This window comes from Choloepus didactylus, chromosome 18, assembly GCF_015220235.1.
Source record: "Choloepus didactylus isolate mChoDid1 chromosome 18, mChoDid1.pri, whole genome shotgun sequence".
NCBI lineage: Eukaryota > Metazoa > Chordata > Mammalia > Pilosa > Megalonychidae > Choloepus > Choloepus didactylus.
Genome location: NC_051324.1, coordinates 52,109,760 through 52,131,360, shown reverse-complemented (window position 1 = coordinate 52,131,360; position 21,601 = coordinate 52,109,760). Strand labels below are relative to the sequence as shown.

General features: G+C 53.3%; 4 protein-coding genes across 13 annotated transcripts; 1 reads left to right on the top strand and 3 right to left on the bottom strand.

The window, feature by feature from the left end:
- The first annotated feature begins 1,657 nt into the window (after window positions 1-1,657).
- Window positions 1,658-5,211, top strand: LOC119513235 (PSMC3 interacting protein). 3 transcript variants are annotated; one of them, XM_037808242.1, is made up of 8 exons: window positions 1,660-1,902; window positions 1,994-2,094; window positions 2,281-2,370; window positions 3,278-3,389; window positions 3,866-4,011; window positions 4,139-4,192; window positions 4,319-4,398; window positions 4,480-5,211. In XM_037808242.1, exons 1-8 carry the CDS (start codon window positions 1,869-1,871, stop codon window positions 4,493-4,495), a joined length of 633 nt encoding a protein of 210 aa, XP_037664170.1. In that variant the 5' UTR covers window positions 1,660-1,868; the 3' UTR covers window positions 4,496-5,211. The 3 variants fall into 3 exon arrangements, with proteins under 3 accessions (XP_037664168.1, XP_037664170.1, XP_037664169.1); XM_037808241.1 differs by having other exon boundaries at window positions 1,668-1,902; window positions 4,339-4,398; XM_037808240.1 differs by having other exon boundaries at window positions 1,658-1,902; window positions 4,339-5,211.
- MLX (MAX dimerization protein MLX) lies at window positions 2,792-11,550 on the bottom strand. 7 transcript variants are annotated; one of them, XM_037808232.1, is made up of 8 exons: window positions 10,873-11,550; window positions 10,346-10,424; window positions 9,805-9,894; window positions 9,422-9,528; window positions 9,081-9,180; window positions 8,781-8,880; window positions 8,184-8,385; window positions 2,792-3,510 (listed from the first exon to the last, which is right to left on the bottom strand). In XM_037808232.1, exons 1-8 carry the CDS (start codon window positions 10,912-10,914, stop codon window positions 3,451-3,453), a joined length of 780 nt encoding a protein of 259 aa, XP_037664160.1. In that variant the 5' UTR covers window positions 10,915-11,550; the 3' UTR covers window positions 2,792-3,450. The 7 variants fall into 7 exon arrangements, with proteins under 7 accessions (XP_037664160.1, XP_037664163.1, XP_037664165.1 ...); XM_037808235.1 differs by having other exon boundaries at window positions 10,346-10,382; XM_037808233.1 differs by lacking the exon at window positions 2,792-3,510 and adding an exon at window positions 3,687-5,926.
- Window positions 11,551-11,671: 121 nt separating this feature from the next.
- COASY (Coenzyme A synthase) lies at window positions 11,672-15,808 on the bottom strand. Of its 2 annotated transcripts, none has more exons than XM_037808229.1 (10): window positions 15,720-15,808; window positions 14,665-15,375; window positions 13,827-14,041; window positions 13,433-13,564; window positions 13,119-13,308; window positions 12,970-13,034; window positions 12,708-12,792; window positions 12,420-12,517; window positions 12,169-12,315; window positions 11,672-12,065 (listed from the first exon to the last, which is right to left on the bottom strand). In XM_037808229.1, exons 2-10 carry the CDS (start codon window positions 15,362-15,364, stop codon window positions 12,006-12,008), a joined length of 1,692 nt encoding a protein of 563 aa, XP_037664157.1. In that variant the 5' UTR covers window positions 15,365-15,375; window positions 15,720-15,808; the 3' UTR covers window positions 11,672-12,005. The 2 variants fall into 2 exon arrangements, with proteins under 2 accessions (XP_037664157.1, XP_037664158.1); XM_037808230.1 differs by having other exon boundaries at window positions 12,708-12,789.
- A 3,437-nt stretch (window positions 15,809-19,245) lies between these two features.
- HSD17B1 (hydroxysteroid 17-beta dehydrogenase 1) lies at window positions 19,246-21,498 on the bottom strand. The gene is made up of 6 exons (XM_037808231.1): window positions 21,060-21,498; window positions 20,787-20,954; window positions 20,464-20,643; window positions 20,250-20,343; window positions 19,594-19,771; window positions 19,246-19,491 (listed from the first exon to the last, which is right to left on the bottom strand). The coding sequence occupies exons 1-6, from the start codon at window positions 21,196-21,198 to the stop codon at window positions 19,258-19,260; spliced, it is 993 nt and encodes a 330-aa protein (XP_037664159.1). The 5' UTR covers window positions 21,199-21,498; the 3' UTR covers window positions 19,246-19,257.
- Between the last annotated feature and the right edge of the window lie 103 nt (window positions 21,499-21,601).

Sequence of the window (21,601 nt, the reverse complement as noted above, 5' to 3'; positions counted from 1 at the left end):
GTGTCTATTCTGCTCCCCCTCGTAAAATCATGTGAGACAAAAAAAATCCAAAAGTGATAATTAACTCTAAACCTGTGCCAGTCCATAGCTTCTCCGGTTTCCCCATTCAGAGCTCAAGTCAACCTCGTCTATCTTCTTTTCCTCTGCATTAACCCTTTGCTGATCCTCAGGGACCACTCCCCCAACACCCCTATACCTGGGTGAGGGATGTTGGGACAGAGCCCATTTTCATGTGCTGCAAGTCAGGGTGTGCTAACATGTTTGCTCTTGGTTGTTGGACAAGGTATGGAAGCCAGGGAGTGAAACTAGTTAACACTGGGAAGGGGGAAGAGCTAAGAGCCTGTTTGAGTCATTTTGTGTGAAGGTTAGTTAGGGGTAATGGCACCCTGCTTAAGGGTTCTCAGATAGACCTTGGGCACCTTCTCCCTTCTCAGAGCCCATCTTCTTACAGGTAAGTTATGATGTGGAAAAAATGGGAGGTGTGGGATGGGAAAGGAGTGGAGTTTTGTGTGTTTGTATCACTGTGTAGCTTCAAGCCTTGGGAGTTGATAAGAGGGGGGAAGAAAGAGCAAAATTTTTGGAAGGTGTTTCTTGTACCTGGGGGATCATGTTCTGAATCTCCTTAGTCCTCCACTGTGAATTGGGGGTGGGTGGGTGGGTGGGAGGGGGTACTGGGAATAAATCTTGTATGAGAACGATCTTTAAGAGACTGGTGTTGAATGGTGTCCTTGACAGGTCTTCTTAATCTGAGTAATTTGAGGAGGTGACGACCTCAAAAGAGGAAGCCCAGGTGTGAGAGACCCACCTGCCCCATCCCTATTTTACTTTGATGGCCAGAACAAGCACCATGGTATGAGGCCACTTCCCTTCCCCAGACGAGTCCAGACATGAGAGTAATAACTGGCCCTCTTGGCTGGCATCTAACCTGCAATTCCATGGTTTCTAATTCCTAAGTGTTCCCTTAACATGCGAAGACAAGCATATGTCTCCTGGGGTAGAGAGATTTTTAGGTAGCAAGCGGCTTTAAAAAGTAGTACCACTTTCCTCTACTGGATTGTTTGAGCTGCAGGCACAGCTGCTTTTTGGCCTTCAACTGACCTCAGAAACTAGAAATATTTATTTCAGGCTCTTTCCCATTGGCCACTGTGGGCAGGAGTGGAAAGCACCTGACAGGTGCTGCCTTGCGTTTGACTGGGCCAACCGGAAGCTTCTCTACAAGCTTTGCGATTTGAGTACCCCCTTCCCAACTGTACCTTTCTCGGGTATTCAAACCACAGCGTGTGTTGAGCGCCCCCTGTGTGCAAAGCTCGGTAACGGGCAAATAAGGGTATAACACTTTTTCCGTAGCGCTTAGGCTTCTTTCTATTAAGTTTTCACATTCTTCTGCAAGTACTTAATGCTCCTTTACGAATGATAAAGAATTGGACCGTGGAGTCAGGTCACGTCCCTTTGGGTAACTAGTCCTGTGACCTACAGCACGTCGCTTATCCAGCGCTGTAAGTTGATGCCTAAGATTCATTCTTACATTCTGGGTCTAGCGCAAGGTCACAAGTGTTCAGGAGGGGCTGGAACTAGGTCTCGAAACCTTAGGGCGTTATTTACTACAGCCTCCGTTCTGCGAGGAAAGAGGGGAGAAGTTCAAAACCGTGCCGCAAAAATCCCCGGCAGCAGGCTGCGCTCCTACGGGCGAACTAGGGGCTGGAATAAACTCGCGTCTCTACGGTGTCCCGGAAGGGTCGGTTCTGTAGTGGGAAGGCGTCACCTATAGGATACCACTGCTCTAGGCCCTTCCGTCCCGTCGCCGGAAGAAGCCGTTTTCCGGAGCGACTACGACGTCCGGTTTTCTGAGTGTGGCGGCGGGAAAGGCCATGAGCAAAGGCCGGGCGGAAGCTGCGGCGGGAGGTAACGCGACACGGGCTTGCGGGCACGGAGAAGACCCAGGAGGGTAGCGGGTGAGGAGGTCGGTTGAGTGACTCCGCTTCCGCCTCCGCAGCCCCCGGGCTCCTCCTGAGGTACCTCAAGGAGCAGAACCGGCCCTACAGCGCCCAGGATGTGTTCGGGAACCTGCAGCGGGAACACGGACTGGGAAAGGCGGTGAGGGTCCTCCTTCCGGGATCCCCGCCCTTTGGGACCCCTCGAATCAGACTGGGGTCCTGCCCTCTTGAAGCTGTCATTCTTTCCTTTGGCCTCTCGGCTCGTCGGGCGCTTCCCCATCACTGTCTGAAATCTCCCTACCAAGGCCCCCAAATGCTGACTGCTCCGCCCCTTCCCTTCCGCCAGACGGTGGTGAAGGCGCTGGAGCAGCTGGCCCAACAAGGCAAGATCAAAGAGAAGACGTACGGCAAACAGAAGATATATTTTGCGGATCAGGTAAGGGAAACCTGCCCAGGTTATCTACAGTATGAGAGCCTGACAATGGGTGAGTCACCCCATTGTTATATCACCTCCTTGGGAGCCTTGAGACACCCAGGACTCCCTTGAGTGATGCTCCTCTAGGGCAAACACCATTTCATTTTCATTTACTATGCACCCCCACTGTGTGTCTAACATCCAGTGGACACACTGCTCGTTTAACTGAACCAAACCACCCTCAAGGTGGTTTTCCTAAAATAGATTTCATTATGGTTATTATTCTACTGAAGATCCTCTAAAGTAGGGGTCAGCAAACTTTTTCCATAAAAGGCAAAATAGTTAATATTTTAGGCTTTGCCCTGCCATATGGTCACAACTACTTAACTCTGTAGCACAAAAGCAGCCATAGAAGATATGTAAAAGAATGGGTATCACTGTGTTTCAGTAAAATTTTATTTACAAAACATGCACCTGATGGGATTTGGCTCTGAAGGTTCATCTCGCTTATAAAGGGTGAAATCCAAATTGCCCAATCTGGCATTCAAGTCCTTTTTAGCCTGCTTACCATCACCAACTGACATGACTCCCATCACAGTCCTTTCTTTTCCAGCAGCCAGCTCCTTGGGTTTTTACTGGAGTCCTTTACCTAAATAGCTCCTATCATGCCTCTTCACCTGCCCAGATTCTTTCTGTTGTTGAAACCCACAATTTTGGTGTCACCACCTTGGGGAAAATGTTCTTTAGGTTTCAACTTGTCTTTTATACTTTTTTACTGGGACCAGTATACATTTCCCAGGCCCTCTAGAAGGTTTGTGAAGTGCCATCAGGTGCATGAGTGTGTTTGAGTCTTACCTTCCCAGACCTGAGCTCCCGTCTTTGTGCCTCACATCAGCCCCGTGTACAATTTCCCTTTTGCCTCTGGCAGGACCAGTTTGACATGGTGAGTGATGCTGACCTCCAAGGCCTGGATGCGAAAATCGTGGCCCTCACTGCTAAGGTGCAGAGCCTACAGCAGAGCTGCCGCCACATGGAGGCCGGTAGGACTGGGTAGCTCCTGGAAGGTGTCCCTAGTGTCCGGTTCAGACCTGAGGTCAGGAATTACTGTGTTTGGTTTGTTGACTGCAGTGTCTTGTTGCCAAGATCTCTGGGCTTGGCTGCCTTAGGCATGACATTAAAAAAAAAAAAAAAAAAAGTGTAACTATTGGCTTCTGAGTTCAAATGCTTAAAACATGCATTTGCTTTCTTCAACTGGCTATACCTAACAGTCTATACAACCTCATACCCCACCACTGCTTGTAGATGGAGAAGGAAAGAAAAATAGTGTAATAAAGTGATAATTCTGAAAGCTTTATTTTCCTGAGCATTTTCAGAATGGGGGACTCTATTCTAGACCCTGTGTATAGATCCCAGAGCAAGGTGGGGGCATGGTCTCCCACTTTAGGGAGCACCTACTGGGAAAGAAAGAACCCCTTTCTCAGGGGTAGCAAGTGACCCCAGGGAGGTGTGGTTTCAGAGCTGAAGGAATTAACTAGTGCCCTGACCACTCCGGAGATGCAGAAAGAGGTCCAAGAGTTACAGAAGGAATGTGCCAGCTACACAGAGAGACTGAAGAACATCAAGGCAGCCACCAACCATGTGACTCCTGAAGAGAAGGAGCAGGTGAGTTGAGATGGAGGGTAGAAGGTGGGAGAGCTGCCTGTGCGGATCTAGAGTGAAGGCAAAGATTGAGGCCTAGTGGGTGCTGTGGGGCTGAGGTGGGCAGAGGAACATTTTTTCTTCTGTCTAGGTATACAGAGAAAGGCAGAAGTACTGTAAGGAGTGGAGGAAGCGGAAGAGGATGGTAAGTGTGGTGGAGCTCCAAGGCAGGCCCTGGAATGCTTTTGGAAAATGACAGCCATTGGGGAAATGGCTGTTTAATACCATGGGGCCATCAGGCAGTGCCCAGTACTGCCCCATCTAAACAAAGGTAGTTTTCTTTCTTGTCAGGCAACAGAACTGTCTGATGCAATCCTTGAAGGATACCCCAAGAACAAGAAGCAGTTCTTTGTAAGTGGTACTCTCTCCCTTCCCTCCTCCCTGGGGTCTTTGTCCAGGGAGGTCTCATTCACTTTTCTCCATGCCCCACAGGAGGAAGTTGGGATAGAGACAGATGAAGATTACAACGTCACACTTCCAGACCCCTGAAGCCTTCTGGCAGGCCTGGGGGAAAGAAACAGAGAGATGTCCTGGACTGGCTGCCTCGTGGAGGTTGGCTTTTTTTTTTTCTTTTTTGCTGCTGTTGCTTCTGCTGCTTTCCACCCTTGAGCAAAGCAGGTGGGAGAGGGGCACACCAGAGTGTTGGGTGGCAGGAGGAAGGGCTGGTGGTCCTGAGTGGATGGTCATACTGATTTCATTGTCCACTTTGCAACTGGTTGAGCTTAACACTTAGACTTAGAACAGTGCAAAAGGGAAACATTTGACAATATTTATTGTAATGTAATTTGGTATAAAAATACTTAATTTCCTCGGGACAGTCAAAATTCCCAGATTATTAAATGTGAGGAAGGCAGAAGGGAGCTTGGGGGGTGGGGGTGTAGGGAGAGATTATTATTTATACACCAGCATTTGAGAAACCCATGGCTGCAACAAGGACTCTCCTGGCTTGTGCACCCCAGAAGGTCTTTAGCATATCTTCTGCACCCCATCACCTTACCCCCAAGTCTGGGGAGCACTTACAAAAGGTGACGACCCAGATGAACTTGACAGAGGCTGGGAGTGATTTTAGTTGAGGCCCAGATAATTTTTCAAAATTGTAACTTTAGCAAAATTGCATCGTTGGTATTTAGAAAAATAAAAATGTTAAACTATGTGATGCTGTCACACCTGCCTTTGCCGTGCAGTGCTACCACCTGTGGGAACAGAGGGGGGCAAGAATAAATGGGGAGGTTGTTTCCCCTACTGCCCAGAGAACAGGAGGAAGGACCGGGGGTAGAGCATGGGGTAAAGGCATGAACCTCGGAGCCTTCCCCTGGGCCAGCCAGGAAGCCCTGGCTTCACCTTGGACTGCCCAGGCAGCTCCAGCCTTGGCACAAGGCTGCCTCTCACTCCCTTTCTCCCATCCAACTATTTCTGCCACAATGGCCAAACATGGGCTGAATGCTGCCCAACAGACCAAAACACGCAAACAGTAGTGTCCAAATATCTGTTGCTCATGAGCAGAAATCTGAGGTTCTGAAAAAGGGCTGAGATGTCCAGAGCAGACCTCCATCCCGAGGACTGTCATGGGAGCAGGGTGGAGAGGGAGACTGGGTAGGTTTGAGTTTTATGGTTATATAATAAATTAATCAGAAGCTTTCACAACACAAATCTCCCAGTCCCACTGAGGAGAGGGTGCAAAGCTGGGAGAACCAAACACCAAGTAGAAACCAGCTCTGTGAGGTGACACAGTCCAATCTCAGGCCCACCAGCTCTGTGGCCAAGTAAAAGGAGACTCAACAAGAACTTCTTCTCAGCTGTTCTGCAGGTTTCCAAGTGCTGGTCAGTAAAGCTGGTTTTTCAGTTGGTGCAGGACTCCAATCACTATCTCCCGGAGGGTCTGGCAGAGGGCAAAGAGCTGTCTCAGGTAGTGCCTACCGAGGCCAGGCGTGCTCTTTAGCATGCACTAAAAGAAGCCCCTGGGAGAGGGTGCTGATGTCTATGGTTTACTTTGAAATGCCCCCAAAACAGATGTAAAAAGAAATGGAGAGATGGACAGGTATGTGGTGAAGCAAAAACAGTAAAATCTTAATTGTAGAATTTAGGTGGTGGGTAGACGAACATTCACTGTAAACTCAGTGTTGTGTATGGTAAAAATGATTGACAATAAAAATGTTGGGGCACTTCCTCCTGAGGAGCTGGGGGAAAATGTGGAAGTGTTGCACTTCCTCACCTGGATTGTTGCTGAGGACAGACGGTTTGGTATGCTGAGCCCTCTATTTTGGGGCTTGCCGTCATGAAGCTCGTTGCTGCAAAGGAGAGGCTAAACCTGCTTATAACTGTGTCTAAGAGTCTCCCTCTGAGTGCCTCTGTTGCTCAGATGTGGCCCTCTCTCTCTAACTAAGCCACCTCAGCAGGTGATCTCAGTGCCCTACCCCCTACATGGGACCTGACTCCCAGGGGTGTAAATCTCCCTGTCAATACAGGATATGACTCCTGGGGATGAATCTGGACCCGGCAGTGTGGGATTGAGAACATCTTGACCAAAAGGGGGATGTGAAATGAAACAAAATAAAGCTTCAGTGGCTAAGAGATTCCAAATGGAGTCGAGGGGTCACTCTGGTGTACATTCTTATGCACCATATAGATAACACCTCTTAGGTTTTAATGTATTAGAATAGCTAGAAGTAAATACCTGAAACTATCAAACTCCAACCTAGCAGCCTTGACTCTTTCAGACGACTGTATAACAATGTAGCTTACAAGGGGTGACAGTGTCCTTGTGAAAACCTTGTGGATCACACTCCCTTTATCGAGTGTATGGATGGATGAGTAGAAAAATGGGGACAAAACTAAACGAAAAATAGGGTGGGATGCAGGGGTGATTTGGGTGTTCTTTTTCACTTTTATTTTTTATTCTTATTCTGATTCTTTCTGGTGTAAGGAAAATGTTCAAAAATAGATTGGGGTGATGAATGGATAACTATATGATGGTACTGTGAATATCTCAATAAAACTTAATTTTAAAAAAAATGTTGGGGCACCTAAATATAGTCCATTGATTTTGACAGAAATGCCAGTAGAGAAATTTTGTTTTCAACAAATGGTGCTAGAATAATTGGATATCTGTATAAAAAAAACTACACTTTGACTCCTACTTCCAGTGTACCCTAAAATTAACTTGAATTTGCCTTATCTGTGAAGGCAAAAGCTACATTGTCCTAGGAGAGCCTAGGTGCAAGTCTTTGTGATCTTGAAGTAGGTAAACCTATCCCAGGAAGGAGACAGAAAGCACTAACCATAAAGTGAAAAATGGATACATTAGACTTTATCACAGTGAAGAATTTCTGCTCTTCAAAAGGCACTGCATCATTATGAAAATGAAAGTGAAGCCACAGAGTGGGCTTTTACGATGCACATCCTGATAAATGACTTGATCTGAAAATCTGAAGAACCCTCACTGGGGAGATGCTCCTTGGGTGCTGGAAATGTCCTTACCCTTAACCTGAGTGGTTGTGAATGGGAGGTAGCTTTGTGATCATGTAATTGGATTTACCTTTTTTGTTTTTGCCTTTTTATATATGCGAATTTTGCTTCAATTAAAAAATGTTAAAAAAAAAAAAAAGTTGGGAAATAAAAAAGAAAGAAAGAATCTCAACTACAAGCTCAAGCTTCAGAAGAAGCAACCAGGCCTCAAAAGCAGACCTACTGAAGCACTACCAGTGTGCCTCGCCATTACTTCTGCTCCTGAGGACGAAATAAAGCCTCTGGTGAGATGACCTCGGTGATAACCCAGGAAGCTGCATGTTTTCAAAAATGTCAAATAATTCTGCTGCACGTGATCAGGGCTTACGCACTGGGCAGCCAAGGAGTGGCTGATGAGGCAGCAAGAGCCCAGGCTAAACAATGGCCAAAAGCTGGGCCTTGCACTGAGTAAGTAGGTGCTCAAATCATACCTGCCAAATTAAACCATTTCTGGAAAACCTGGGCTACAGAGCAAAGAGGAAAACAGATGAGTCATGAAAGCTGTAGAAACACCCTCAAAAAATTTAAAGGCTGGGACCCTCCTCTTCTGCACAAATAATGTCTGGGACACTTTGCCTGAAAGCAGGGAGAAGACCCCAGACCCCCTACTTCTGACCACTGCTGCCCCGTACCTGAGGCTTACAGTGCTCCTCAATCCAGCTGAAGACACAGGCTGACAGCTCCTGGAAGCTGGTCACTGAGACGGAGGCATTGAAGGACTGGAACAGGGAGTCCATGATGCCTTGAAACACATTGAACTTGACCTGGTCAGAGACCTGGTCCTCCCCCTCATGAGGGTTGTCCTGGTGTGCCTTCACAATCTGCTCATAGTTCCTGAAAGTGAGCAGGTCAGGGTTAAGGTGCAGTGGCAGCTCTTACCAGCATAGGAAAAATGATGGGGTTACCCTATGCTCTTCCCCGGAAAGGAGATTCCCAGTAGTGATATCCCAGAGAGCTTTTGGGATGTAGTCAACATCAGCTAGAAATGGTGACCCTCTCTGCAGCCTTCCCTCCATTAATCTGACAGGCATTTCCTGAGTGTCTGCTCTGCGTAAGGGACTGCTGGTACAGAGGCCCATCTCCAAGTGACAGGGCTACCCCAGGGAGTGAGAGTAGCACCTATACTGTGGTATCTGATGTGGTCTTGGAACAAAGGGAGAGTGTAGAGTGAATTCTGAGGCAGAGTCCCCTCAGAGGCTCTGGTTCCCCGAGTTCAGCACCCGCCTTACACTTTCATTATCTTTAGGGCCATGACATCCTTGCGAAGGGTGGATACCTCCTCCTCCTGCTTTTTCTTCTCCTTGTGCAAAAACTGGATGTAGTCAATGGCTGGGGGTAGAGGTTGAGCAAGGGGATGGGCACAAAAGAGGTCAACAGCCCTGACACGCTGTTTTGTTCCCCTTTCCCCACCCCCCACCCATCCCATCACAGCCACCACAGGGGACCAGGCTGAGAGTAGCGGGTATGAGGCACCAGCCTATTCATAGCCCTCGCTGCTCCCACCCCCTCCCTGCTCTCCCTGGCCATACTTTTCTGTAGAACAATGGCTTTGCTGAGCTTTTGGGAGCCAATGGAGAAGTCTTGCTGCTGGCAGGTGGGGACGATGGTCTGAAGGTCATCATAGCCTCTCTGGGGAGAGAGCAGGGGAAATGGGATCCTTAACCCTGAAGGGTGAAGGCAAACGACACACAATTTTGTTCCATGCTCACAAGAGGGTGGGGGTAGGGGACTGGAAGGAGGAAAGTGCTGAAATCCAGGGACTAAACCACTGACCCATAGGCTGCTTGAGACTGTGATGGAGCAAAGCAGAATGAATTTGAAATCTGTAGGGCCCTTCAGCCCTGGCTGAGGTACAGGCCTCTCCACTCACCTTGATGGCATCCCTCCTCTTCTGCTCGGCTTGAGTGTGTGCTCGCCGCCGGCGGTCCTTGTAGGACTCCTTGTAGGACTCTTGGTGGTAATCACTGTCCTCGTCATCTATGCTCAGAGTTGGGGGCAGGGAGAGGTTATGCTGGGGCCCAACAGGGCCTGGTTAGCCCACCTTTCTTCAGCTGGGCAAAAAGAGAAGAATCTGGTGCCCAGGGAGGGCATATGGACAGAAGAACCTAATATCCTAGATGAGATGAAAGACGGTGGGACCCTGAGTCTGGCACTAGGGCTCAAGCACCCCATGTGGATGCCTGGAGCGTCCCTGTCTAAGGTGATGGCATATCTGAGCCCCTCACCCCAGGTGGGGGGGATGGTGCTGCCTACCTGTGTTGGGGACGGAAGAGGCACTGGTAGAACCGATGCTATTAGCTCTGGACACTACACTTCCCTTGTGGGTGCTTTCTACAAAAAGCCCTGGAAAAGAGAGGCCCAGTCACTAAAGGTGAGGAACTTTGCCAGGCCCTCAGACCCTTGTGGGCACAATAAGTACCTGATCCTTAAAAGCTGACCTCTTACTTTCAACCCAAAAGCCAACCATGCTTGCTGCCCATGCTGCAATGCTGCTGTCCCTAGTGTCCACCTGCTCCACAGACCTCCGGTGATACCCACTGGCTGACAGAGGCATAGGGAGGTGATGAGAGTGAGAGTTACCAACCGTCACTATTTTCATCACTTCCCTGCCCCAGAGTAGATGGAACTGGGTGTCACCCTCGGTTGCTTCCTGCCCCTGTCCTTCAGCTCCTCCCTTGCTGCCTCAAGCCTGCTCAGCTCAGCTCAGGGGCAGTGGACTGCGCTCAGGTGTGGCTAGCAAGGCCACGCGAGTCCACAGGGTGAAGGCCCGGGACGGCGGTGGGGAGGCACTCACCGGGATCCAGGCTGTTATCGCTGTAGGCATACTCCACCTGCGGCACCGGGCAAAGGAGAAGCCCGTCAGACCCCGATCCCTGGGGGGAGGCGACTCTAGTCACTCTGCGAGCGCGCGCGTTAACACACACACACACACACACACACTCTGCGAGCGCGCGCGTTAACACACACACACACACACACACACACACACACACACACACACACACACACGACCTGCGGTGTGCAGACAGCGAGATGATCCGCTGGAAGTCAACACTGGGTAGGCCATGGGAACGCCGCTTCTCCGTGACCCCTTCCAACCCTACTCCTCCACTTCTTCGACCCCTCACAGTCGCGCCCACACGCCTCATCTGTCTCCCGACCTTAGCACACGTGGGGCAAGAACTGTATTCTCCGCAGCCCCAGGGCTCGGAGATGGGGGAGGCTCTGGAGACAGGAGGGAATCCCTCATCTTCCGGGCCCCCGACGAGCAGTAGTCCGACCCGCCCACCACTTGCCAGCGTGCGCCCCCACTGGGCTTGCCTTGACCCATGGGTCCTCCGGAGAGGCGCTCGATTCTGTCATCTCGGACCCACCGAACCGGAAATAAGCCAGCGGGCAGGCGCCCTGCCTGGAGGAAGAGCGGCGCAGCCACGTGACCCAATCCCACCAATCCAGGACCGAGATGAGCAGGTCGCGCCATACTGCGCGTGCGCAGTCCAAATGTTTTCAAACAGCTGGCTGCGGAGGCACAGCCCCGAATTCTAAGTACCAAAGGCAGCATTTCAGAGTTCTTCCCGCCCTGGAGTTACACTCTAGAATGACGGCGACGTGAAGGGAAACTGGGATCCCTTGAAAGGTTTTCAGTATACTGTTATAGATGTGCGCATGCGCAGTCGCAGGCCCCCAGCTTCCCATTTGCCAGGCAGGCGCCTGCCCTTCCACCTGCAGTTCTGGGTTCCCCGCGTCACCTCGTCCGACCTCATCACTCTGCAAGCTCTGTGAGGGAAGAAGCCCTGTCTGGCTTGTTTAGGGATGCTCTATCAGCGCCTAGGCCAGCATCTGGCAAGATACGTTTGGAATTGATCAGTCCTTGCAGAGAGCCTGTGAGCAAAGTTACCCTACTTTATAAAGAAAGAAACAGGTTCCTAAAAAGGCTGTTAACTTATCCAAATATATACAGCTACTCAGTGGGAGTGCCAAGTCTGACCTCAGTCCGGATAGTTCCAAAGGCCATGCTGTTAGCCACTGAATTCCCTGGCTTCCAGCTCAAGGGTTCACGTGGCTCAAGGGTTTCAGATACCCGAGGGCATCAGAGCAGGAAGCAGACACCATGCAGGCAGCACCTGGAAACATTCATTTTTAATTCTGTTACATGTTCCAGTGTTTGCCCTGGCCCCAGTTAGCCATCAGTGTCAAAGACATTCCTAGGCAATGTGGGGATGGAACTCCAGAGGGACTTGTTCCTCCATAAGCCACATCCTCAGTGTGAGTCAAATAGTGGCATGCTGGGTAGGCTTCCTGCATCCACCAGGCCCATCCCTGCCCTGCACAGCTTAGCTCAGAGCCCTCCAGGCCTGAGTTGGGGTGGGCACTGAGGCCCCCACTCTTCCTCACTGCTGGATCTCTTGTCAATTCCAGAGGTTGATATGACCCCACAGAGAACTCATCTTCAATCACGGGTCTGATGGCATCTTGGGGATACGCTCCTGCAGGAGGGCCCAGGCTTTCTCCACCTTTGGGCAGGCCAGAGGGTTGAAGGAGGAAGAGAGGATGGGGTCAAGCAGGCACCCACTGAAGACTCCCTCCCCACAAGCCAGCCTCTCCCTGGGCACCAACCTGGCACTGGGTGACATACGGCTCCCACAATGTGCTGAGCACCACGTGGCTCTGGTCCACAAGCTGCTGCCCACTCATCTGGCTCTGTAGCCGGCTTTGAGCTGCAGCTGCACTCAGGCCATCCCTCTCCACAATACGCTGTATAGCCTAGGCACAGATGAGGCATTTGTCAGGAAGCATGCTCAGCTCTGCCCACTGGCTCAGAGCAGGATGCAGGCTGTGGTAGGGGAGGGGAGGTGGGGCCCAGATACCTCAGTTTCAGGGATGACAATGGTCCACACCTCGTGCACCATGTTCTCCCAGCCAGCTTCAAGCAACATGGCAGCATCGATCACGCACACGCTCTTACCTATGGGGAGACCCCAGTCACTGCTAGCAGCACTCTGTCACTGGCCACCAGTCGGAAAGCCCACATAACACAGTCCCAAGGAAAGTGGATGGCCTGGCTTGCGGGGTGGGGGGGCGGCAGGTTGGGAGCTCCTAGGGGGAAACTGTGCCAAACTGTGCCGGTTGGCTATGCCTATCATCTTCCTACTCACCCTCAGTCACAGCCACATCCATCTCTTCTCTGGCCATCTTCGCAATAATTGGCCACATAATGTCCGTGAGTATCTTCAGCTGCTTCTGAGGGGATGGAGGGAGTGGGCAGAGGTTACCTTCCCTCAGAGATGGAGCTAGCCTGAGAGGGGTGGTGGTGGGGAGCAGATGAGTGGAAATCAACATTGTGGGTCAGACCACTGGTCCACTGGGTCCCAACCCTGGGCCTAGCAGTAGCCAAGGAGCTCTTGGAATGGTGTTTACCTTGTTCCCAAATACCCGGCTGCCTAGGACCTTCCTGTTGATGATGCCATCTTTATGGAGAATATCTGGATGACAGACACAGAGGCCTGAGCAAGGAGGCCAAGCCACCTCCTTGCTTCAGGCCACCTCCAGCCATTCCCAGTTATTACCTGGTCCAAAAGCCTCCACCACAGGCTGGTAGGCAGGGCCTCCTGGGGCGTAGGCCCGATGGCCCAGGTGGTCACTGTCAATGACAAACGCTCCCAGGCCCTTCAGCCGCTGAGCTACTGAGCTCTTCCCAGAGCCACTAATGCCTGTCAGCCCGAGCACGTAGAGACCTTGGGGGAGCTCTGGCCTCTTCTAGAGGTAGATGAGAGAGAGGGAACCCCACAGTTAACTAGAGCCCTCAGACTCATGCTAGGGGCTGAACCCCAGTCTCTATCCTCTAGCATTTCCAGACCACCCAAGCAGGGGCAGGACTTACATGTGGAGGCCGCAGCAGTTTTCCCAGCATTTGGTAGCGGAAGCTGGAGGAGCTGACCTTGTCCTCTTCATTTTCTCCATGTCTTGGGTCCTTCAGTAGCTGGATCTGGTATAAAGCAAGCTCTTCCAGGTCCTGAGATAAAGGGGGAGGGGTGGGAAGAAGTGAGATGAAGAAGGGCAAATCTTGACACCAAACCTACCCCCTTATCCTCCCCGCCCACTCCAAGACTCCTCCCCCTCCAACTCAGAGGGCATTTTGGGAACCAGTTCCTCTCTGCCTCTTCCTACCACCTTGAGCCCTTGCTTCCCTCCCCTGGGGCCATGGTACTTCCAGTAGCCCCTCACAACAACCCTGTCCCCATCCACTCCCTCTGCCAGTCTCCCTCAGGGGTTACGTTCTCAAGACGGAAGCGGTTGACGGCCAGCCCCCCACGATAGGTTTCCTCGCTGATCACCAGGAACTCCAGGGAGGGGTCTGAGCCAGCGGGGCCATAAGGGTCCAGCAGGCGGACGACATCAAAAGTCAAGAAGGGCTTGACGTCCACCAGGAACTCACTCAGACGTTCCACACGTTCTGCATAGGGTTGGAGCAGCTCAGGGAGCAACTTGCCTGGGAAAATAGCCCAGAAAAAGAGATCTTTTCACTGGGAAGGAAGAGGATGGGGCCTTTCACAGCAGTATCCCTTCGCAGTGTATCTCCAGAGAGGGTGGCAGGAAAAGAGGGCTAAACTGGGAAGTGGTCTGGGGATGGGGATGGAATGGGGGTGGGGTGGGGTGGGGTGGGCGGAAGAAACAGGCAAGCACAACACTCACTGGAAACACTGGTGTATACCCAGAGAACAAGGAAACTACTCTGGAGAACTAGCAAAGCCAGTGGCATCAGAGTCAGATGGAGCATTCCAAGAACCAACACCATCCTCTTATTGCCTCTGGCACTACTACCTACAACTCACTCATCCATTTATTCCAAGTCTCAAGGTTTAGGGTTCCTCACCTGGTGAGCCTGTTAAAATGCAGATTCCCTGGCTCCACATTTGGGAGATTCTTGTTGGGTGGTGACTGGACCACACAGAGAAAGCTGCATTTATTCATTTAACTAAATTTTCTTAGCACCAACTGAGTGCCAGGCACCATGACATATGGGAGTAATGGATGCCCATCCTTCCTCAATCTTGGGGATAAGAAGGAGAGCAAGGAGATTTAGGGGTTCTAATCAGGGTCCCTCTCACTCACTCTTCAACAGGTCTTTGTCTGCTACTCCCACCACAAGCCGCTCCTGGGCCAGGATGCACGCAACACTGAGTAACACCTTGTGGGCATTGTGCAAACGGTCAAACGTGCCACCGACAGCCCCAGAGTGGTAGCCACGCACTGGCTGCTTTGGAGACCTGGCCCCAGGGGAGGCTGGTCTGATGGTAGAGGATGAGGGGACATCCAGGGGCTCTTTAGGTGGCTCCCCAGGCCCATATTGGGGGTATAGCAGCACTGAAGTCAGTTGAGGGCAACAGCTATAACAGCTGGTGGCATAGCGCTCTAGCTGTTGCTTGACAGGGTTGTACTGGCTTCCATCTAAGGTCTGGAAGTCAGTCAACACCACTTCTGGTGGGTGGGCCAGGTTCTGGACAGAGCTCGGCAGGGAAGAGAGAAAGGAGCTCTTGGCTCTGATATTGGTCAGCAGGACTCGGACGTCCAGGTGCCTGTGGATGTCGGCGCCAGCGTAGAGGTGCGTGATGAGATCAAGGACTTCAAACGTGGCCGGCACGGGGCTGCACTGGGGCTGAGCCGGGCCCTCCAGTCTCAGGCCCGGCTGCAGGTGGACATAGAGGGTGTGATTCACCAGCCGGGCCGCCGAGGTCAGGATGGGTGCCAGGCGAGGGGTCAGAGAAGCCAGCGGCGTCGTCAGCACCAGGAGGCCGGACCGGAAAGCCGCCATGCTGCCCCGGCCTGCGGACAGTTAGGGAGACGAGGTGAACGTGACGGAAGAGGATGGAGTCGAGACCCAGGAGAAGGGACCTGGGGGCAAAGACGGCATCTCAGTGCTGACAGAGATGGACCTGGGGGAGAGGGGCGGGGCCAAGCAGACCGCGCCTCGGGGCTGTCATATGAGACTTGGGCAGGATGGTGAATTAGCTGAACTAAATCGAAATGCCGGGAGACGAAAACTGAGCAGGAGGGCTTGAGTCACACGACTGGGGATCTAGGCGTCTTGGGCCCTCTTACTAAGCTGCACCGGAGTTGTCAATGTAACGGATGGGGAACTAGAAGGGGGTCCTCAGGCTTCTACTCACTGAGCTCCAGCTCTAGATCAGCCAGCGCCGCCACGGCCACTGCGCGAGCTGCAACCCGGAACTACTAGCGGGGAAACCAGGACTCCGACCTACGGAAACAGACAAAGGCCAAATTTCTCAACTTCGGTTCTGCGTGGCGTTCTCGGCGGGCTTTCTCATGGATGGGGTGTGTGCGGCCAGTGGGGCGGGGCTGAGCCTGGAGGATCCAGGAGTCAGTCGGTCTTTAGTCCCGGATCCTAGCCGGATCCTAGTCCCTCGGGGACTGGGCTGATAAGGGCAAGAAGTGCTCGGAAGCCATTTCCCGGATGCCCTTCGGGTCTGGAGAGGAGAGATTAGTTTCAGCCAGGTTACCCTGGAGGTAACAGCAAAACCAGAACCAATCCCTGGCTTTAATAAAACGGGGACAGAACGGGGGTTGGTGTCGCACGATTGCGCATGAACCAGGGCTCTGCGCCCGCAGAGCGCGCCTGTCGCCCGGCCAGTCCGAGGATCCTCACGCGGGAGGCCAAAGGACAGGTACCCAAGCCCCCCTTTCATACTTGGGAAAACAAACCCTGTGTATTCAAAGACAAGAGGGTGCCCCACGGGACGGTCTCTGAGGATACGAGAAAAGGGGGCGGGGGACCTGAAAGACCGTAAACAAGTCCAGCGCCAGCGTGGTCCACAGAGATCTCAGAAGAAAGGGAAACCAATCTCCAAGGCTCCAGTAATGTGCTGTGGTTTATTTTTCCGAACTACAAAAAAAAAAAAAAAAAAAAAAAAAATCACTTCCATACTTAATTTTGTGTTTGTCTTTTGTGTTCATTTTCATAAAGAGGGCCCTCCAAAATGTATACGCCTCAGGCCTACAAAACCTGGATCTGCCTTTGTAGTCAAGGATCCAGGAGTTGTAGAACCACAAAGGCGCTAATGGGGCAGGCTTCTTGAAGGAGACAGCTTAAGTTGGGTTTTAAACTGAGGGCCTGATTTGAAGAAGCGAACAGTGAGGACTATTAGGAAGTGGCCCCCAATCTTCAGGACACCCAGTCTCACCACCCCCCGTTCTGTCCCCGTTTTATTAAAGCCAGGGATTAGTTCTGGTTTTGCTGTTACCTCCAGGGTAACCTGGCTGAAACTAATCTCTCCTCTCCAGACCCAAAGGGCATCCGGGAAATGGCTTCCAAGCCCTTCTTGCCCTTATCAGCCCAGTCCCCACGTGGCTAGGATCCGGGACTAGCCACACATGCCTACACAGAATCACATTATTCAGTAAATGTGTATTTGATGCCTCTTGTGTGGATTTTATTGAGATGGGAAGCCATAGGAAGTGTTTAAATGCGGAGGCATTAAAAACAAAAACAAAAAACACAAGACCTTTTGCTGCCCTGGAAATTTTACTGTTGCTGGGCAAGGGGGGAATCAGGGAAGCCAATTAGGAGGCTACTGCAATAATCCAGAAGACAGATGATAGGTCGTTTCCTACTACGCACTGAAGGTTGAAGGTAGAGCTGGCAGTATTTGCCCATGGATTGGATGAGAGAGAGCTAGAGAGAGGCAGGAGTTGGGGGTGGGGGGAGTATTTCAAAATTTTTAGACTAACTGGAAGAATAGAGTTGTAGCATTTTAAAACGGAGAAAATTGGAGAAGCAAGTGGGAGGGGTGGAAATCAGGAATTGGGGTCTAAGTTGATTAAACTTCAAGTGGAGATGTTGAGCAGGCAGTCGGAAACACAAGCGTGGAGTTTGTGAGAGACTATGGGGTTGAGATGTGTGAGTTTTGTTGGTGGGAGGTCATCAGCATATTCAGGCATACCTTGTTTTTTGTGTATTGCACTTCACAGATAGTGTTATTTACAAATTGAAAGTCTGTTGGCAACCCTGTGAAGAGCAAATCTATCATTTTTCCAACAGCATGTGCTCACTTGGTGTCTCTGTGTCACATTTTAATTACGGTATGTACATTTCTTTTAGACATAACGCTATTACACACTTTAAGCACTACAGTATAGCGTAAACATAGCTTTTATATGCACTGGAAACCAAAGAATTTGTGACTCGTTTTATTGTGGTGGTCTGGAACTGAACCATGTTTATGGTAGTATTTTATCCATATTTCCAAGGTATGCCTGTAAACAGTATTCAAAGTCATGGGACTGCATGACATTATTAAGGATATGAATGTATGGAAGAGAGAGGGGGGGGGTCACACTTTGCCTCTCTTATCACCCCACTCCCTCCTCCAGGGGTGACTTTGTGGATCTCAGGCTGAGGTCCTAAGGAACAGCCTCTGGAGGAGGAGCCCAGCCCTGACAGCGGGTCCCATGCCTCAAAGGCTCATGCCATCTTGGCTCTCTCCCCTTCCCAAGGCCTTCCTGGATGCAGGAGAGAAAGCAGATCAATCTGGGCTAGCAGAGTAAGGCGGGCAGGGCAGGGATGGATGGGGATGACTGTGAGACCCCTTTCTTCACCTTCCCCCAAGAGTAGAGGCAGCAGGCAATCCACAGGCCCAGGGAAGATTGTTATCTGGAGGTAGGGGCAGGTCAGGATGCAGCATCTCCTTTGCCCAACATCCCACTCAAAGTGTCAAGAACCCTCATCTATTCTTCTCTTCCTACTTCCCAGGCTCACTGGGGTCAGGCTCCTGTCCACCCCAAGTGACCACCCCCCTCCTCCCTCCCCTCCAACCACAACCCCCCAGCCTGTTCACTACCTCAGTCCCATCCCCTCCTGGGGCACTCCCTTCTCCTGTTCCCACCCAGCCCGTATTTGGTCCCTTCTGATGGGCTCCACAACGCTGCAGACCCACTTCAATGGTTTCTGCCACTCCAGCCCCCTCCGCTGGGTCCAGGAGAGAGGGCAGACTGCTGGGCAGATCAGCCAGGCCTGGAGCTGCAGCTGAGCCCCTCAATCAGAGGTAGTTTCAGAACTGGTGGGATCTCTTGCCTAGAGCTAGGGGATGGTGGGGGTGGGGGTGTCTCTTTTTGATTCATTTAGTTCTGTTCCTTCTTTATGCATCTGGCTTCTGCATGAGACTTTAACAACAATAGTAATACTAATAGTAATAGCTGTTGCTAGCTATTAAGACTGCTCTACCAGCACATTTGGGCATTATCTCAATCCTTATTATAACCTTTGGAGTAGGTTCTATTATACCCGTTTTACACGTAAACCAAACAAAACAAAACAGAGTCAGAAAAGGAGCTTGCCTGGGGTCCCACGGCTAATGGGGACCCAAGTGACAACCTGACCGCCCCTCCTCGCCTAGGTCCGGCTCTTATTGCTGTAGACGCGCTTGGGTATCCAGGGTCTGCTGACGTCCTGGCCCCGCCGCGGACTTGCTGCGTTGACCCTGGGCTGTTAGCTCTTTCCTCTTTCGGGGCTTCGGTGTTCGCATAGGTGTAACCGGGTCTAACCTGATCGGTCCCCTTCACCCACCAGCTGCGTGCACCGTCGAAAGCCCCAAGACCAGTACCGGTCGCGCAACTGCAGTGAAGCCGGGACCCCCACCCCAATTCCGGGGGCGCAAAGGAAGGCGCGGGAGACGCCGGTAGGCTCATACTTTATTGAGGGGCGGCGGGAGGAGCGCCGAGCTCAGGGTCCCCTAGTCCGCCGGCCTCGGTCCCGGCGCCATCAGAGCCCTCCGCGATCTCGTCCGCGAACACAGCGCGACGCATGGCGGCGACGAAGCTGCAGCCGCTGGGGTCCGCGAGGCGCAGCTGTGCCAGGGGCAGAAAGCTCTCGGTGCTGAAGTAGCGCAGGGCCGGCCGCCGGGCGCGCAGCGCGGTGAGGAAGACCTGCGGCGGCGGGAAGACGCGCGCTGGCCGGGGCAGGGCGGGGGGAAGGGCGTCCCGCCCCTCTCCCGGAGCCCCGCTCCCCGAGCCCCGCCTGGCGCCCACCTCCGCCACCTCCTCGGGGTCCTGCGCCGCCTCGCGGAAGACCCGCTCGCAGTGGCGCTGGTAGCGGGAGAAGAGGTCGCGGGTCTTCGCGTCCGCGCTTTCCAGCGCTCCTCCCGGACCGCCCTCCAGCTTCTCCTGGAAGGCGGTGCGCACCGGGCCGCACTCGATGAGGCTCACGCTACGGGCGCGAGAGCGGCGGGTGGGCGGGGGCGCGACGCGAGCCAGGCCCCGAACCCCGAGCCCTGAGCCGCGGAGCTGGGGAGGGAGGACCCGCGGAGGACTGCGCGCGGGCGGCGCGGCGCTTAGCCTAGCCAGAGCATTTGAGAGGCAGCTTACTGCCCGGAAACCGCTCCCACCTCCTTCGACGATGTGCAAGAGACTTTGGCGTCAGAACTCGAAGCTGGCTGGGCCACTTTTACAGCTGTGTGGTCTTGGGCCAGTCACGTAACCTCTCTGGGCCCGGGCTTTGCAGTAACAATACCGCCCCCTCACCAGCTGCTCCGCACGTGCTGTGAGCCGACCCACGCCAAGTGCCCAGCACAGGGCCTGGCACATAACAAATGTGAGCCGGAGCAGAGGGGAGCTGGGAGCGGCTCCAACAAGAGGGGGTGCGGGAGTTCCTAAAGTTGGGAAGGGTGGGGGCGGTTGTGACTCACTGGACCCCGAAAGGCGGCAGTAGAACAGCCAGACTCTCGCATAAACCTTCGAGTGCGAACTTGCTGGCGCAGTAAACAGCGCTGAAGGGCAGCCCTGTGAGGAGAGACGAGGTGCTTAAGGAGCGTGGGGCGGGGGAAATTGGCCCGCGCACCCCTCGCCTCTCCCACGCGCCCCAACTCCTTCGCGCCTCTGGCCCCGCCCCCGGCCACTCACCCATCAAACCACCCATGCTTCCGGTCACCAACACGCGTCCCGAGCGCCGCCGCTTCATGTCCGGCAGGAAGGCTTGCAGCGTCCGCACCGTCCCGGCCACGTTCACGTCCAGCACGGAGCCCACGGCGCCCGCCACGTGCGCCTCCAGCGGCCCGAACAGGCCTCTGCCCGCGTTACACACTGTGGGGACAGGGGCCCGAGCCCGCCCTCCTCACACACCGCCGGCCGCTGGGGGCCTGTCTCCTCGGGTTCCGTGGGCCTCGGGACATCCTAGTTTGGACCCCGGGGCGGGGAGGGGCAGTTTCTGTGGCTGGGAGGCTCACCCAGCACGTCCACGCGGCCCTCGGTCACGCTTTCCCGGGCAGCGGCCACAGATTCCGAGTCCCTCACGTCCAGCTGCAACGTCTCCAGGGAGCCGGGAGGGCACCCCCGGGCCCGGGCAGCCTCCCACAACGGGCCTTGGGCTCTCAGGTCTCTCAGCGTGGCGTACACTGGAGGTTTGGGGAGAGGTCGAGGATCTCAATTCCTGCTTACCCCCACCTGGGTCCCGCTCCGACGCAAGGCTGCTTCCTTCCCTTTCTCTGACTCTCATATACCTTTGAAGCTCCGGGACGGGTCGCACGCCAGACGTAGGGCCAGGTGCAGGCCGATGCCGGAGGAGCAGCCAGTGATGAGGACCACAGTGCGGTCCATGGCAGAAGAGTGGGAGCCGCCCGCCGATTGCATTGAGCTCATTCTCACCTGCTTGGCCCCGCCCCCCGCCCGCCCTAACCTTGTTGTGTCTGCAGCGCAGTCTCAAGGCTGAGCCCGCCCCTGGGTCCCTGGCCCGCTCTCCTCACCCTCCTGTGGGTCAAGACAGGGATGAGGCAACCTGCCTTAGTGGCTGGTCAGGAGGAAGGAGGGGCATCAGCTCTGGAGGAGGTGTGGGCTCCCATCTGGGCACGGAGCAGCACCCTGGGCACATCTTCCCCTAGTTTCCAAAGTTTGTCACCGAGGGTGTGAAAGTACATGCTTTAGGAGGGACCTGTCAGTCCGGAGGTCAGGGGAGAGTATTAAAGCTGAAGAAGCAGAGGCAAGGGGGCGGGGAGGACTGGCCCCACACCAGGGTGCCCGCTGTCACCCTCAGTCCTCCCAGGCC

Excerpts from the sequence above, each read along its gene's own strand:
- LOC119513235 (XM_037808240.1), top strand. The coding sequence starts at position 1,869 with ATGAGCAAAGGCCGGGCGGAAGCTGCGGCGGGAG. Across the intron at positions 2,095-2,280 it reads AACACGGACTGGGAAAGGCG|ACGGTGGTGAAGGCGCTGGA; the intron begins GTGAGGGTCCTC and ends CCCTTCCGCCAG. Across the intron at positions 2,371-3,277 it reads AGATATATTTTGCGGATCAG|GACCAGTTTGACATGGTGAG; the intron begins GTAAGGGAAACC and ends TGCCTCTGGCAG.
- MLX (XM_037808232.1), bottom strand. The coding sequence starts at position 10,914 with ATGACAGAATCGAGCGCCTCTCCGGAGGACCCATGGGTCAAG. Across the intron at positions 9,529-9,804 it reads CTCTTCCGTCCCCAACACAG|ATGACGAGGACAGTGATTAC; the intron begins GTAGGCAGCACC and ends CTCTGAGCATAG. Across the intron at positions 8,386-8,780 it reads GCCCTAAAGATAATGAAAGT|GAACTATGAGCAGATTGTGA; the intron begins GTAAGGCGGGTG and ends GCTCACTTTCAG.
- COASY (XM_037808229.1), bottom strand. The coding sequence starts at position 15,364 with ATGGCGGCTTTCCGGTCCGGCCTCCTGGTGCTGACGACGCCGCTGGCT. Across the intron at positions 13,565-13,826 it reads ACCGCTTCCGTCTTGAGAAC|GACCTGGAAGAGCTTGCTTT; the intron begins GTAACCCCTGAG and ends CCTTTATCTCAG. Across the intron at positions 12,066-12,168 it reads CGTATGTCACCCAGTGCCAG|GTGGAGAAAGCCTGGGCCCT; the intron begins GTTGGTGCCCAG and ends GCCTGCCCAAAG.
- HSD17B1 (XM_037808231.1), bottom strand. The coding sequence starts at position 21,198 with ATGAGCTCAATGCAATCGGCGGGCGGCTCCCACTCTTCTGCCATGGAC. Across the intron at positions 20,344-20,463 it reads AAGCATGGGTGGTTTGATGG|GGCTGCCCTTCAGCGCTGTT; the intron begins GTGAGTGGCCGG and ends CTCTCCTCACAG. Across the intron at positions 19,772-20,249 it reads CTGCCGCCTTTCGGGGTCCA|CGTGAGCCTCATCGAGTGCG; the intron begins GTGAGTCACAAC and ends TCGCGCCCGTAG.